We start from the raw sequence: 16,181 nt of genomic DNA, 5'->3' as shown, positions 1-16,181 counted from the left end.
GGATAAATTGAGGGACAGGGCAGATACATGGCAAATGCATTACAATGTGGATCAATGTGAGGTTATCCACTTTGGTAATACAAACCGGAGGGCAGATTACTATTTGAATAGCAATAGATTAAGAGATGGGGAAGTGCAGAGAGACCTAGGGGTACTTGTACACCAGTCTCTGAAGGCGAGCATGCAGGTACAGCAGGCGGTTAAAAAGGCAAATGGTATGTTGGCCTTCATATCAAGAGGGTTTGAGTATAGGAACAAGGATACCTTCCTGCTGCTGTATAGGGCCTTGGTGAGACCCCACCTGGAGTATTGTGTGCAGTTTTGGTCACCTTATCTAAGGAAGGATGTTCTTACAATGGAGGGAGTGCAGAGGCGATTCACCAGGCTGATACCTGGAATGGCAGGAATGACTTATGAGGAAAGATTGCGCAAATTGGGATTGTACTCGCTGGAGTTTAGAAGATTGAGAGGGGATCTCATAGAGACCTATAAAATTCTGGCAGGACTGGACAGAATGGATGCAGATGGGATGTTTCCAAGGATGGGAAAATCCAGAACACGGGGCCATGGTTTGAGGATAAGAGGTAAACCATTTAGGACCGAGATGAGGAGGAATTTCTATACCCAGAGGGTGGTGAATCTGTGGAATTCATTGCCACAGAGTGCAGTAGAGGCAGGTTCATTAAATATATTTAAGAGGGAATTAGATCTATTTCTTCAGTATAAGGGTATTAAAGGTTACGGAGAGAAGGCGGGGACGGGGTACTGAACTTTAAGATCAGCCATGATCTCGTTGAATGGCGGAGCACGCTCGAGGGTCGAATGACCTACTCCTGCTCCTATCTTCTATGTTTCTATGATTTGATCCATTTCTTTAACTTTAGTACAGATCTCAGACTTTACTGATCATAGCTTGGTGATGCTTGGAACAATTTTTTTTCCTATTTTATTTACTCTGATTTTTTTTGTAGTTTTTAAATGTTTTGTAACATCTGCTATTGAGCAATAAGATTGGCACATTTTTAAAAGATAAAAGAGAAATTAAGTTGCAAGATATTAGCTGCAACTTGCAATTTGCTTGTAATGTTCTCAAAAGAAATTCATTCACACATACATCCATATACCTATCTCTCCTTTAATTTTTATTAAAGTTACCTGTGATGCTTTTAGGTCTTGGAGACTCATCCCCCCTTGTTTCCTCGTTGTCTAATACTGCAAACTGGTCTTCTTTTCTACAAGTAAAATCGAAAAAGCAAAGTAGTGCACTACATAACTATCCCACAAATTAATGAAAACAAGCAACTGCCAACCACATCATCAATTTTCACCCAGAAACTTATTCTGTACTAATTCAATACCCATAATCACTTAAGTTTTCCATACATTTGCCCACAAGAGTTCTTGGCTCTGCGGGATGTATATGATCACATATTCAATTACACTTTACAAGTAAAGCATACAACAGAATTAGATATCTACATAAATATACAACACAAGCACTCACAATTTTCCTTAAAGTGAACATCATCAAATGGATTTTTTTTAAAGAAACTAACAAGTACAACGGAACCTTTAAAACTATAAAGCAATGAAGGACTAGCAAAATAATTTGGCGGCTAAAATAAAAATAGAAAAATTTGGGGTTATTATTGGACATAATGCTCCAGAACAGTACCCTCTTGAACTGCTGAATTTCTCTCATAAATTATGTTTATAACTTTCTGTAGCTAAACTTATTGACCTAATAGAGAAAAAAACTGGGCGTCTAATACATAAAAGAAAGTTAATATGTAGAACAGCATTTAATTCAGGAGACCAATGGGATGCCAGTCTGTACAGGTAGTCCCTGACTTACACCCTATGCGACTTACGACCATCCACGGATAACTGAATTAAAAAAAAAGACATATTTATAAAAAAATATAACATTTACATGGTTTATGGTGCATTTCACAAACTATAACAGGGATACAGGGCATGCAAGAGCCAAAAAATGCATACTTGTTAGTCGGTTCTCCAGGGTCCTGGGGCTGGGCACGGCCCGCTTGATCCTGTGCAAATGCGGAAGTCTTCGGTAGGCGCATACACAATGGGTTCACGGACTGGAGTTCGGTCAGCACACGCGCAAGTGTTAAGGGTATGAATTCAATATCGTTAGTGCACCTAACTCTCGTGTATGCACCAACCGAACTCCCATACGCGAACCAATCAAAGGCTCGTTCATGTGCCAACTGAAGACTTGTACATGCACACAGGAATCAAGATGGCTGAGTCTAGCCCTGGGATCCCAACTAACAAGGTAAGCAAGGACCAGAATGTGGAAAGATTTCTTAAGGTTGATCAACAAATTCAGAAAACTAAGTTAAGATGTTATGATACCATAGTGACTATGATATAATGTAACACTACAAATAATAGTTCTATTAAAGAGGTGGGCACAAAATTAACAAAGAATCAAAAACACAAGCTTTTAACCTTTACATTGTGTTTCAGAAAAGAGCGGGAATAAAGGAGCTCTTTTCTGTCTGACTGCTGGTGACTTAGTAGTGTTTGGCAGGGACCTCTACTTCTCATATGATTTACAAATAATTTAGATAACTGAACTGATGCCTTTGTGGCCAAGTTTGCAGGTGATATTAAAATATGTAGAGTGATGGTTAGTATTGACAACATAGGGAGTCTGCAGAGAGATTTGGATAGGTTAGGAAAATGGACAAAGAAGTGGCAGATGAAATACAGCATAGGGAAGTTCATGGGCATGCACTCTGGTAGACAGAATAGAGTAGTAGATTATTTTCTAATGGTCAGATAATTCAACAAGTCTTGATGTCCCAGGCAGCGGAACACCATGGGACAGGAGTAGAATTAGGCCATTCAGCCCATCAAGTCTGCTCCACCATTCAAATCATGGCTGATGTATTTTTTCATTCAACTCCATTCTTCTCCTTCAAAATATTAGATGCCTCAGCTTTAAATATACTCAGTGACTTGCCCTCCATAGTCATATATAGCAAGAACTTCCACAGATTCACAACCCTCTGACTGCAGAAACTTCTTTGTTCTAAACAGATGTCCTTTTATTCTGAGGCAATGCCCTTTGGTCTTGGACTCTCCCACAACTGAAAATATCTTCTCCACTTTCACTCTTTCTAGCCCTTTCAATATTCCAGATATTTTGATGAGGTACAGTACCTCCCTCATCATTCTAAACATCAGCTTGTACAGGCTCAGAGCCATCAAATGCTCTTCATATGTTAACCCTCTCATCCCTGGATCATTTTCATAAACCTCCACAAGACCTTCTCCAATGACAGAATGTACTTCCTTGGATATGGATATTAGGTGGCATGGATGGTGTAGCAGTTAGCGCAATGCCTTTAAAGTGCCAGCGATTATTTGGACTTGGTTTTGAATCCCACACTGTCTGTAAGGAATTAGTACATTCTCTCTGTGCCTGAATGGGTTTTCTTCAGGGGATCCGTTTCTTCCCACTGTTCAAAACGTACCAGGAGTGTTGGTCAACTGATCTAACCGGGCAGCATGAGCTCATGGGCTGAAATGGCCTGCTACCATGCTATATGTCTAAATTTAAAACCTTTTGCAGCACTCCAAATATGATTGGAGTAACATCTTGGCATTACATCTTTGCCTTCCTATTCTAGCCCTCTCAAAATGAATGCTAACATTGCATTTGCCTTCTTTACTAGTGACTCAATTCAATCTGCAAGTTAACCTTGAGAGATTGCTGCACTACCGATCCACAGTCCCCTTGAATCTTTGCCTTTCAGGACAAAAGAGAAGGAATTATTTTCCCAAGAGGTCACTGAGTATTTTCAAGGGATTGATAGATGTTTTAATTATCAAAGGAATTAAGGAATAAAATACAGCAGCCTGGCACTGAAGTACTAGCCATGATCTTATGAATACCACAACTGGCAGAAAGAAGCAAATGACCTACTTTAATTTCTATTTCTTGGGTTCATGCAAACATTACAGAACAATGGTTTTAAAATGTAGTTTATGTGACATTGATGTTAACTATGAGAACGTTGGGAAAACAGGAATTTCAACCTTTTTGAAAAAAAAGGATATATTTATCAAAATTCATGCAAATGTCAGAAATTTTTCAATTCACCCAAGAGATCCAACTTACTGATTGAATGCACTTATAGGTGTTGAACCTGTTGATTCAAGTTCTTTGTTTAGTCTGGAATAGTCAATCGTAGAAGAAGCTTCCTTCTCAAGATTAGCAAAAAACTGTTTTTTCTCCTCTTCTTCTTCGAGTGTATCCAGTCCACCTCCAAAGGTATTTTGTGCAGGCCCTGATGCCATAACAGAGTCTATAAATTAAAAAAATAACCTCCACTGAAGACTATAAAACTGGATCTGAGTAATCATTTTATGTAAATTACACCAAGTATGATACAGGGCATATATTTAGACATGCTAATTAGGTCAGCAAAAATACATTTCCAATTTTATTCAGCAAATAGCTGTGATCATTTTATAGCAAAAAATAGCAGCTTCTCATGTAGTTGCACCTGCTCCAAGGAAGAATGCTCCAAAACACGTACTGCAAATGTAAAAGTGGTTTACTTTTTAACACAAACATCAGATCCATCCTTTTATCATTGCTCTAAATAGAAAAAGTAGAATCCGTTGTCAGGGAAACTGATTCTTTCTTACTTGTGCTCTGTAAACTTTTGAGGTCAATGACTTTTCATCAGATTTTATGATTGATATTTAATTTATAGGGAAGAAGTGTGATGGTCATGTCTATCTTCCTTTTTAGTCACTTGGAGAGATTGAAATGTCCTTGTTTATGACTCGTTCAAGAAAGTCTGTACTAAAGTTGCAGTTGAATTTTTACACAATTTATTAATCCTTATTAGTTACGACATTACAACACTTATACGATTAAATGATGCTTAAAAGATACTTCTTCTTCTTTCTTTGGCTTGGCTTCGCGGACGAAGATTTATGGAGGGGGTAAAAGTCCACGTCAGCTGCAGGCTCGTTGGTGGCTGACAAGTCCGATGCGGGACAGGCAGACACGGTTGCAGCGGCTGCAGGGGAAAATTGGTTGGTTGGGGTTGGGTGTTGGGTTTTTCCTCCTTTGCCTTTTGTCAGTGAGGTGGGCTCTGCGGTCTTCTTCAAAGGAGGTTGCTGCCCGCCAAACTGTGAGGCGCCAAGATGCACGGTTTGAGGCGTTATCAGCCCACTGGCGGTGGTCAATGTGGCAGGCACCAAGAGATTTCTTTAGGCAGTCCTTGTACCTTTTCTTTGGTGCACCTCTGTCACGGTGGCCAGTGGAGAGCTCGCCATATAACACGATCTTGGGAAGGCGATGGTCCTCCATTCTGGAGACGTGACCCATCCAGCGCAGCTGGATCTTCAGCAGCGTGGACTCGATGCTGTCGACCTCTGCCATCTCGAGTACTTCGACGTTAGGGATGAAAGCGCTCCAATGGATGTTGAGGATGGAGCGGAGACAACGCTGGTGGAAGCGTTCTAGGAGCCGTAGGTGATGCCGGTAGAGGACCCATGATTCGGAGCCGAACAGGAGTGTGGGTATGACAACGGCTCTGTATACGCTTAATACTTAAAATGATACTTAAAACAGTCAATAAAAGTTTTCAGTCTATCCGAAGACCCTCCATCTTCACAGAACCAAGAAAATTCAAAACTGACCATCTTATCTCAAAAATGCAGAGAGAGCTAGCTAACCTTGAAACAAGGTGTCACTAGGAGACAGCAGGATTTATGGTAACATCTACTAGCTAGTTGCAACCCTTACAGTGGTAATAACAAAGAGACTGGGATAGGAGAGAGATCAAGAAAGAACTTAGTGAACATGCTGAAGATGCTGAGTGAGAAAGAACAGTCAAGGCTTGTTAAAGAAAAATGATCTCTGTGTACAAAATGTAAATAGATAATGACTGAAAACAGAGGGGGATGTGAAGAGGGATTAAAATTCCATCATTTCCACAGGAATATTCACCACTTTGTGAAAAATATTACAACTTATAACTTGTACTTTAGTCCTCTTGTTCCAGACTTCCTTGCCCCAGGTTAAAAAAAAATTCTATCTATCCTATCTTTGCCCATTAATTTTATAAACCTAAATAAAAGTTTCCCCAAGCCACCTGGATAGAATAAACCCAGTCTATCTGAGAACTATAACCTTTCATTCCAGACAACATCTTGATGAATCTCTTCTATGCTCTCGCTATTGCTACCACATCCTTCCAGAATGCTACACGATACTCCAGGTGTGATGCAACCCATGTTTTGTACAGCTCCAAAATGACATCCCAACTCTTGGACTCAATGTCTTGGCCTATGAAACCAAATGCCTTTTTCACTATTGTACCTCCAGTATGGTTGACCGTTTTGAGTTTTGTGTGCCCGATGGAGATGTGAGGGGGCTGGTAGTCATGGTCAACCAGTTTACCTATCTCGGCTGCACCATTTCATCAGATGCAAGGATCGACAATGAGATAGACAACAGACTCGCCAAGGCAAATAGCGCCTTTGGAAGACTACACAAAAGAGTCTGGAAAAACAACCAACTGAAAAACCTCACAAAGATAAGCGTATACAGAGCCGTTGTCATACCCACACTCCTGTTCGGCTCCGAATCATGGGTCCTCTACCGGCATCACCTACGGCTCCTAAAACGCTTCCACCAGCGTTGTCTCCGCTCCATCCTCAACATTCATTGGAGCGCTTTCATCCCTAACGTCGAAGTACTCGAGATGGCAGAGGTCGACAGCATCGAGTCCACGCTGGTGAAGGTCCAGCTGCGCTGGGTGGGTCACGTCTCCAGAATGGAGGACCATCGCCTTCCCAAGATCGTGTTATATGGCAAGCTCTCCACTGGCCACCATGACAGAGGTGCACCAAAGAAAAGGTACAAGGACTGCCTAAAGAAATCTCCTGGTGCCTGCCACATTGACCACCGCCAGTGGGCTGATATCGCCTCAAACCGTGCATCTTGGCGCCTCACAGTTCGGCGGGCAGCAACCTCCTTTGAAGAAGACCGCAGAGCCCACCTCACTGACAAAAGGCAAAGGAGGAAAAACCCAACACCCAACCCCAACCCACCAATTTTCCCTTGCAACCGCTGAAACCGTGTCTGCCTGTCCCGCATCGGACTTGTCAGCCACCAACGAGCCTGCAGCTGACGTGGACATTTTACCCCCTCCATAAATCTTCATCCACGAAGCCAAGCCAAAGAAGAAGAAAGAAAGAAGACCTCCAGTATCTCCACTTTCAGGGAGCTATTGATGCTCCCCAGGTCCCTCTGAATATTACTGCTCCTAAGTATGGGAACTGTGCTTTGTTTCAGAAGAGTTTAAATAGAAGTGGAGCGAGAACCTCGGCAACTGGTGAGTGTTGGGTGCTATGCTTTGTTTCAGGGAAGTTTAAATTGAAACAGAGTGGGAACCTCAGCAATTAGTTGAAGTCTATGATACAGATAGAGCCAGCAGCAAATGAAAAGGGAAGCTCAAGTGGAGCAGCCATTGTGAGAGTGGCCCAATGTAGGAGTGATTAGTTAGAGGCTTTGGCTGGAGGGTCTCAGCAAGGAGAGGCTATGTTATGGTACAAGTAAGGTCTTTTCATAGTAAGCATGGAGATGGCAGCTAGGACAGTGGTATACTCCAATTGCAGGACATGGGAAATCTGGACAGTACAAGTGACCCTGATGACTACACCTGCAAGAGGTACATTCAGCTGCAGCCCTTTAGAGAACATGCTAGGGATCTAGATGAACACAAGATCATTTAGGACACTGATGGCAAGGAAATAGTCACACCCAAGAGGAAGGTAGCTATGTGGCTGTTAGGAGAGGGAAGGGGAATAAACAATCAGCGTGGAGCACTCCTGTGATCATTCCCCTCAACTTAAGTACACTGATTTTGATACTGTTGGGGGGATGATCTACCAGGGATAATTCATGGTCATTAGTTCTGGGAGAACCTTTGCCTCAGAAAGGATGGGATAGAGAAGAGGGGAGTCATAGTGATTGGGGATTCAATAGTTAGGAAAACAGACAGGAGGTTCTATGAACAAGATTGAGATTCTCAGATTGTATGTTGCCTCCCAGGTGGTAAGGACAGGGGCATCTCAGATTGAATCTACAGCATTTTCAATTGAGAGGGTGAGCAGACCGATGTCATGGTCCACATTGGGATTAATAGGTGCCATGAATAGGAAAAGGGATGAGTGAATACAGAGACCTAGGAAGGAAACTAAAAAGAACTTAAAGGGTGATAATCTCAGAATTTTTACCTGTGCCACACACAGGTATAGGAAGTTATAGTAGATGAATGCATGGGTGAAATTTTGTTTCAGGGGTTCTGATTTGGGGATCATTTCTGGGAAAGGTCTAACCTGTACAAACAGGACTGGTTGCACTTGAACCAGAACAGAATCAATACCCTGGCAGGCATGTTTGTGAAAGCTATGGAGGAGAGTTTAAACTAGTTTGTCAGGTGAATGGGAACCAGAATGTGAGAGCGGAGAATAAAGATGATGGTGGAAAGGTTGATGGTATGTGTTGTGGTTTTTGAGGAAGGACAGGTGGGTGGGAAGAATAAATGTTGTCAGTTGGAGGGTTTGAAATGTGTTTATTTCAATGCAAGAAGCATTATGTATAAGGGGGATGAACATAGAGCATATATCAGTACATGGGATTACAATGTTGTGACCATTACAGTCTTGGCTGAACCAAGGACAGGATTGGCTGGTGCGGGTTTTTAAAAAAGGGATAGGATGGGAAGTAAAGGATGGGGGAGTGGGATTACTCATCAGGGATAATATCACAGCTGCAGAAAGGAAGGATGTTGTGGAAGGATTGTCTGCTGATTGTGTGGTGGAAGTCAGAAATAGTAAGAGAGCAATCACTGTATTATAGACTATAGTCCACAAATATCCCTCAGGATACTAAGGATCAGATAAGTAGGCATATGTTGGAATGGTGCAAAAATAACAGGGTTGTTGTTATGGAAGACTTCATCTTCCCAAATTCCTGACTGCAAGAGGGACAGATGAGGCAGAATTTGTCAGGAGTGCCCAAGAAGGATTCCTGACACAGGATGTGGACAAGCTGACTAGAGGAGAGGCCATACTGGATCAGGTACTGGGTAATGAACCTGGTCAGGTGATAAACCTCTTGTTGAGGGAGCATTTCAGTGAAAATGACCACAACTCCCAGATCTTTAGCATAGCTATGGACAAGAATAAAAGCTGACAAAATGGTAAACTGTTTAACTGGTGAAGAGTGAATTATGATGGGATGATACAGGAACTAGGGAGAGTAAAATGGGAACAGGTATTCTTGGGGAAAGCACAAAAGAAATATGGAAGATATTTAGGGGCCAGTTGTGTGAGGTTCTGGATAGGTTTGTCCTGCTGAGGCAGGGAAAAGATGGTAAGAAAAGAGAACCTACCATGCATGGTTGACAAAACAGGCAAGGCAGCTGGTTAAGAGGAAGAAATAAACATTCACAAGATTTTGGCAGCAAAAGAGAGGGAGGGCTCATGAGAATTATAAGGAGGCCAGGAAAGAACTCAAGAAGGGAATTAGAGGCACGAGGTCTTGGCAAATAGGATTAAGGAAAACCTTAAGGGGGTATATACATACTCGAAGAACAGAAGGATAAAGGAGCAGCTTAAGGATAAAGGAGGCAACATGTGCCTGGAGGCAAAGGAGGTTGGGGAGGTCCTAAATGAATACTTTGCTTCAATGTTCACCACAAAGAAGGATCTTGGACAAGGTGAGGTCAGAACAGAACAAGGGTATATTGAGGTTAAGAAAGTGAAAGTGTTAGATTTTCTTAAAATCCACAATCTTTGTATTCTCCCTGGACACAAAGGAGGTACCAGGGAATTGGCGAATGGCAAATGTTGTCTCTTTGTTTAAAAAAGGTAATAGGAATAATCTTGGGAATTATAGACCAGCAAGTTTTACATCAGCGGTTGCCATACTATGAGAGGATTCTTAGTGACAGGATTTACAAGCAATTAGAAAAGTATAGTCTTCTCAGGAATAGTCAGCATGGCATTGTGAGAAGTAGGTCATGCCTCACAAGCCTAATTGAGTTTTTTGAAGAGGTAACAAAAGGAATTGATGTGGTGCAGATGGATTTTAGTAAGTTATTTGACAAGGTCCCCCATGGTAGATTCATTCAGAAAATCATGAAGAATGGGATCCAGGGAACATTGGCTATGGGGATTCAGAATTGGCTTGCCTGTAGAAAACAGCAGGTAGCAGTGGATGAAACATATTTTGCCTGGATGTCAGTGACAAGTAGAGTTCTACAGGTACCTGGTCTGGGTCCTGCTCTTTATTTTTTTGATTATAACTGACCTGGATGAAGAAGTAAATGGATGAGTAAGTTTGCAGATGCCATGAAGGTTGGAGGTGTTGCAGAGAGTGTCGAACAGTGGTTCTCAACCTTTTTCTTTCCACTCACATACCACCTTAAGCAATCCCTTACTAATCACAGAGTACCGATGGCATAGGGATTACTTAAGGTGGTATGTGAGTGGGAAGCGAAGGTTGAGAATTACTTTTCTGGACCCAAATATTGCTGAAATATTTTGCTTGAGAAAAATTGGCATTGGCCCATTTCCTTTGGAGTTATGAAACCATACACATAATCGAGTCAATTAGGTACAATTAAAACAGTGATTTTTAAACTTTTTCTTCACACTCACATACCATCTTAAGCAATCCCTTACTAATCACAGAGCACCTATGGCATAGGGAATATTTAAAGTAGTATGTGAGTGGAAAGAAAAAGGATGAGAACCTTTAAGTTGCTGTTAGTTACAACAGGACATAGACAGGATGAAGAGTTGGGTGGAAAAGTGGCAGATGGAATTCAATCCAGATAACTGCAGAGTTGATGAATTTTTGGAGGGTCAAATTTGAAGGTGAAGTACATGGTTAATGGTAGGATTCTTAACAGTGCTGAAGCACAGAGGGACCCTGGGGACCAAATCCATAGATTTGTCAGGTTGCAAGTTGATAGGGTAGTTAAGAAGGCTTATGGTATGCTAGCCTTCATTAGTCAGGGAACAGAGTTCAAGAGCTGAGAGGCAATGTTATAGCTCTATAAAACTCTGGTGAGATCATCCTTGGAATATTGTGCTCAGTTCTAGTGCCTCATTACAGGATGTGGAAGCTATGGAGAGGGTGAAGAGACTTACCAGGATGTTGCATGGATTGGAGAACGTGACTTATGATGCAAGGTGAGCAGAGCTAGCCCTTTTCTCTTTGGAGTGAAGGATTAATGCTGACTTAATAGAGGACTACAAGATTATGAGAGGCATAGATAGCCAACCCCTTTTTCTCGGGGTGATTGTAGAAAACACCAAAAGACATCTGCACAAAGTGAGGAGAGGAAGGTTTAGGTGAGACATCAGGGGCAAGTCTTTTTTTAAAAAAAATATGCAGAATGGTGGGTGACTGTAATACATTACCAGAGATGGTGGAGGAGGTTGGTACAACTGGGACATTTAAAAGACATAGGCAGGTGGATTCAATTTTAACTGTTAAGAGAAATTTGGGAAAGTACATGCATGGAGGGGTATGGAGGTCTATGGTGCAGGGGTAGGTTGATGGGACTAGGTGGAAAAATAGTTTGGCACAGTCTAGATGGGCTAAAGGGCCTGTTTATGCCTATGGCTCTACTGTGATTTCTCTTAATCCAAGTGAACACATTTTTGTCCATCAGAATCTTCTCCAACATCTTCCCTACCACTAATAGAAAATTTGAGATTCTTTTATTGTCATGTAATAAAACAAATGTAATACAACACAAAATTGTGTTGAGTCTGCTGTAAAGCAAAGATTCGCCATTAGCAGCCCCTTACAGTTAGAGAAAGGGAAGCAAAAGAGAGGCCCTTCAGAGTCACTGAGTGTCCGTGTATTTGCCTCCAGCATTCCCTCAGTCTCTGCAGCCACAATGACTTCAATCCAAAGCATCAACAACCCAAGCTCCAGATCCAAACCTCTGACGCAATCAGGAAACCTTCAATACCCTCGAGAGCTCTTCCCACCATGCCAACCTCTTGCATCCTGGTTATGGTACCTAGTACCCCTTCACCTAGTTTCGAGCCAGGCACCTGCGAGACCTTTGACCACAAGTCGCTAGCAGCCTGAAGCCTTTGTGGGTTTCTCACCTTAGGTCTCCTACAGCCTGCCGCCCACGTTTCTGCTGCCGAGCTCCTTCCTGGTCCACTACATGGACATCATCCCAAAGGGTCAACCCCTCTGCTTCTCTTTCTCAAACAGGGTAGTCTCCCCATTTTCTGAAGTCCTGTGCTTGTCCTCTGCTTCCCCAGTCTTTAACCCTCTGAGGGAGCTGCCGAACACAGGCGAAGCTATCTGGGGCCCAGACCTTATGGTCAGAGGATTTTAAAATAAAAGCCATCAGGTTCTTTAACAGACCATTTAAAGTCAGTACAGACCCATCAGTGGTTTGACTAAGTGGAGGAATCCTGTGGAGGAGTTCTGTGCCTCCTCTCCCCATTGTTCCACAACAGTGCTGCCTTTTGATTTTGAAAGGTAACCAGCATGTTACCTTTCAAGCTTATCCCCACTATAATTTTTGTATAAGGGGACAATATTAATTATCCTCAGTACCCTGGTACCTCACCCATGGTGAATGAAGATGCAAAAATCACTTTTAATTTCCAGCCTCTATATCCTTCTGCCTGCTGAATCAATAAACATTCTATTTCACATTTACCACAATACCTTTTTCATTGTTCAAGTGAGGCGCCATGTAAGATGGAGGACCACCATCTGGTTTTCCAACAGGCCATTTACAGGCCTTGAGGCTTAATGCATGGAGACATGAAAATGAGCAAGATGCCAATGTTTCTTCTAAACATTCATCAGGAAGTACGAGGTGGAAGCTGGAGAGTCAAGGGAGAGAGACTCTAATATTCTGGAGCATGTTTGTATTAGAAAGGATGAATTGCCAAAAATATTAGAGAAGACATTAAGGTGGATAAATCCCCGGTGCCTGATAGGATCTATCCCAGATCGTGGGAAGCAAGAGGGGAGATTACTGGGACTCAGAGATTTTTGCATCTTCATTTGTCACAAGTCAGGTATCAGAAGATCAATCAATTTTCTATTTTTTCAGGTCATCTATATTCTATTGTAACCTTACCTTAGACAACCTTATACACTGACCAATATATCACGAATATTGATATAATCTGCTAACTTACTTATCCTTTCCCTTTTTTTTTAAATCCAAATCATTAATCTAGATATCAAAGAGCAAGGGGCCCAGCACAAATCCGTGGCACACCACTGGTCAAAGGCCTCCAAATCTGAAAAAAAAAGCTTCCACGACCACCATATTATATCCAATTGGCTAGCACAACTAAGATCCTATATGCTCTAACCTTCCAGACCAGTCTACCATGTGGGACCTCATCAAAGGCCTTAAAGTCCAGAGAGATCAGCTACCCCACTTTCTGCCTTACCAATTCTCTTACTTAACTCTCCAAAAATCTCAATTTTGAGACACCTTTCCCCAAAGACAAGACCATGCCTTTCCAAATTCAAATGTTCTGTATTTTGCAGTTCCTGTACTATTTTCTTTCTATCCCTCTATCCTCAATCATCTCCTTCAGGCAGATCAAATGTCCTTAATAACTCTTCATCATCTTCTTTCAGTTGGCAATGGCACTGTTTGCACCTCAGGTTCCCTTTATTAATGTTCCCTTTGATCTCTACACTCATGCCCTCTTCTCCAAGTTAAAACAACTGCCCATTTCTAACATCAGGTCATTGATTTGACATGTTAACTCTGTTCTTCCTTCCATCAGTGCTGCAAAATATTCCAGAGTTTTATGTGTTTATTTCAAATTTACAGCTTGTGTAGTTTTGTTGTTTTTCAACCACTATTTACTTCAATTTTGTTTCATTTTGGAACTAACAAAAATAATGCCTAATCTGTGCAAAATGCATTCTTTCATTTGAGATTCCATACAGTTTTAGGCTGGAGGCAATCTTTTCACCATTCGATGTAATGATCAGGTTTTTAACCATGCTTTTAAACCATGATTGGTTGAGGTTTTTATTTATTGAAAAAATAATGCATCTAATTAAATAATAAAATTAAAAGGAATATTTCATTCTAAGCCTGCAGAATGAATCAATATTTTCTAATTTTTCTAATACCAATTTCAAAAATATCCCATACCATTTGATTCCAAGCTGTCTCTGCTGATGGATACAGATGTCCTCTCATCACCCTGAAGCAAAACCTTTTCATCTCGCTGCTCTTCCACAATCTCTGCAATGGACTGTGGGAATCTCTGAGCCTTGAGAAAGCTCTGACTGGTTGGCAGGACTTCTGTCATTTTGCCAAGAAAAGTAAAACATTGCATTTAGTTCAAAGTTACCACATAAACATTGCAATCATTACCCAAGTAGAGCAGGAAATCTTCCAGAGACTAAAAAGAGTGGAGAGGCAACCCCATCCCTAAAAGTGAATTAGGGATGCTTCTGTTATATAAAATCCTCCATTTTCAGTACCCCTTTTCATTTTAAAGTACATCAGGAAAGATATATTGGCCTTGATACAGTAATAGCAGAATCACCAGAATGGTATTGCAACATATTGGGTTAATTATAAAAAGAAAGGCTAGACAAGCTTGGTTTTATTATGGAGGGTGGGAGAAAACCAGAAAATCCCACGCAGGTCACGGGAAGAACGTACAAACTCCTTACAGACAATGTTGGATAGATTGTTGGACTGTTCTCATAAGTTGAATATGGAGAGATGATCTAATTTGAGGCTATTTATCCTTTCCTCCATTCTTGAAACACCATCAAAACCTACAGATGTCAGCTTTGCTAATTTCAACTATTGCAACATGCATAGTCTTTTGGGAATTGATTTCTATTAGTCTTTCTGCAAAAACAAAAATCCTCTTGCTTTCAGTAAAAATATACTGACATCTAGTATTCCTTTATTCCAATGTTTTCCTACCAAAGGAAACTTTGTTTCTTATTTAATGAATCAGTTTAAATACATCAATTAATAAAAAGAAAATAATCAAATTGAGCAAAAAAATTAATAAATAAATAGTGGTCATGATTAAAGAAATGAATTTTAAATATCAGATTTTGAAGTCTTTCCAAAGGATATTACAGATTTTTCACACTATATACTCAAACACATTGACAGCTAACTGGCTACTCACTAGAACACCACTAGCTCACTAACAGCAGGACTCAAGTTGGGAACAGGTTAGATGTACCTGACCTCCTCTTCATTATCCAATAAATTGCTGAATCAAGGGCACATATGTACTTCATGTCTGCCCCTTAATGTCATGCCAAGGACAGCAAACACATCTAACTCCGTCATTTACTATGAATGGGATCACTGACCTTCATTTTAAAAGAGGTTTAGATGTGGATTTTTTATTTTTTAATGTATATTTATGTTTAATTATGTCATTAATGAGTCATGTATTTTGAATAAAAATCAAATGTTAAATATTTTAAAATGTTTAATTTAAGAAAAAAAAATCAATTGTTCTCAAATTTCTCTGATGACTAAAGATATTTGGGAAATGGAAGTCCTTCCTGATTAAATGAGCTGCCAGGAATAGGTCTCAGATTCTGGCATCTTTGTAGCCAATGTCCACAGAATATCACAAAAGATATTCAAGGAGGATGGATTACACTTGAACTAGAGAGAGGTCAATATTCTGGCATGGGAAATTGCTGGATTTATGGTAGAGCACCAGCTTTGAGATTAGACAGGTAAATTATGTTCTTTATTTTTAACACAGGAAACCTGATAGGAAAGCAGTCATGCTTAGGATGTAGGTGGGTATAGAACAATGGGATATTGTAGCCATAATGGAGATGTGGTTAAAGGAGAACAAAGACTAGTAGCTCAATGTTCTGGGGCACTGTCGTTACATACATTATAGGAAAAATGGGAAGAAAGGTGGGGAGGTTGCAATATCAGTCAAAGAAAATGTCACAGTAGTGGAGAATATTGCTGAAGAAAAATAAGGTGAGGCAGTGTAAGTGGAAATCAGGAACTGAAAAGGAGGTGTCACCTTGGTGCGTGCATACATTATGCCACCAAATAGTCACTACAATCTAAAGAATCAAATTTTTTTGT

General features: G+C 40.9%; 1 protein-coding gene across 6 annotated transcripts in view; it reads right to left on the bottom strand.

The window, feature by feature from the left end:
• Positions 1 to 16,181, bottom strand: part of cep162 (centrosomal protein 162) — a 181,800-nt gene that overhangs the window by 151,527 nt on the left and 14,092 nt on the right. For 5 of the 6 annotated variants that reach the window (XM_069887444.1, XM_069887448.1, XM_069887446.1 and 2 more), the window contains 3 exons: positions 14,238 to 14,390; positions 4,154 to 4,340; positions 1,156 to 1,232 (listed from right to left, as the gene is read on the bottom strand). In XM_069887444.1, the coding sequence (XP_069743545.1) occupies positions 1,156 to 1,232; positions 4,154 to 4,340; positions 14,238 to 14,390 (417 nt within the window). Of the gene's footprint in view, positions 1 to 1,155; positions 1,233 to 4,153; positions 4,341 to 14,237; positions 14,391 to 16,181 lie in introns of those variants that run through there. The other variant, XM_069887450.1, reaches the window with a different exon arrangement.

This window comes from Narcine bancroftii, chromosome 6 (genome assembly GCF_036971445.1).
Source record: "Narcine bancroftii isolate sNarBan1 chromosome 6, sNarBan1.hap1, whole genome shotgun sequence".
Lineage (NCBI taxonomy): Eukaryota > Metazoa > Chordata > Chondrichthyes > Torpediniformes > Narcinidae > Narcine > Narcine bancroftii.
The sequence above is the reverse complement of the archived record's forward strand: the minus strand, read 5'-3'. Positions and strand labels throughout refer to the sequence as shown.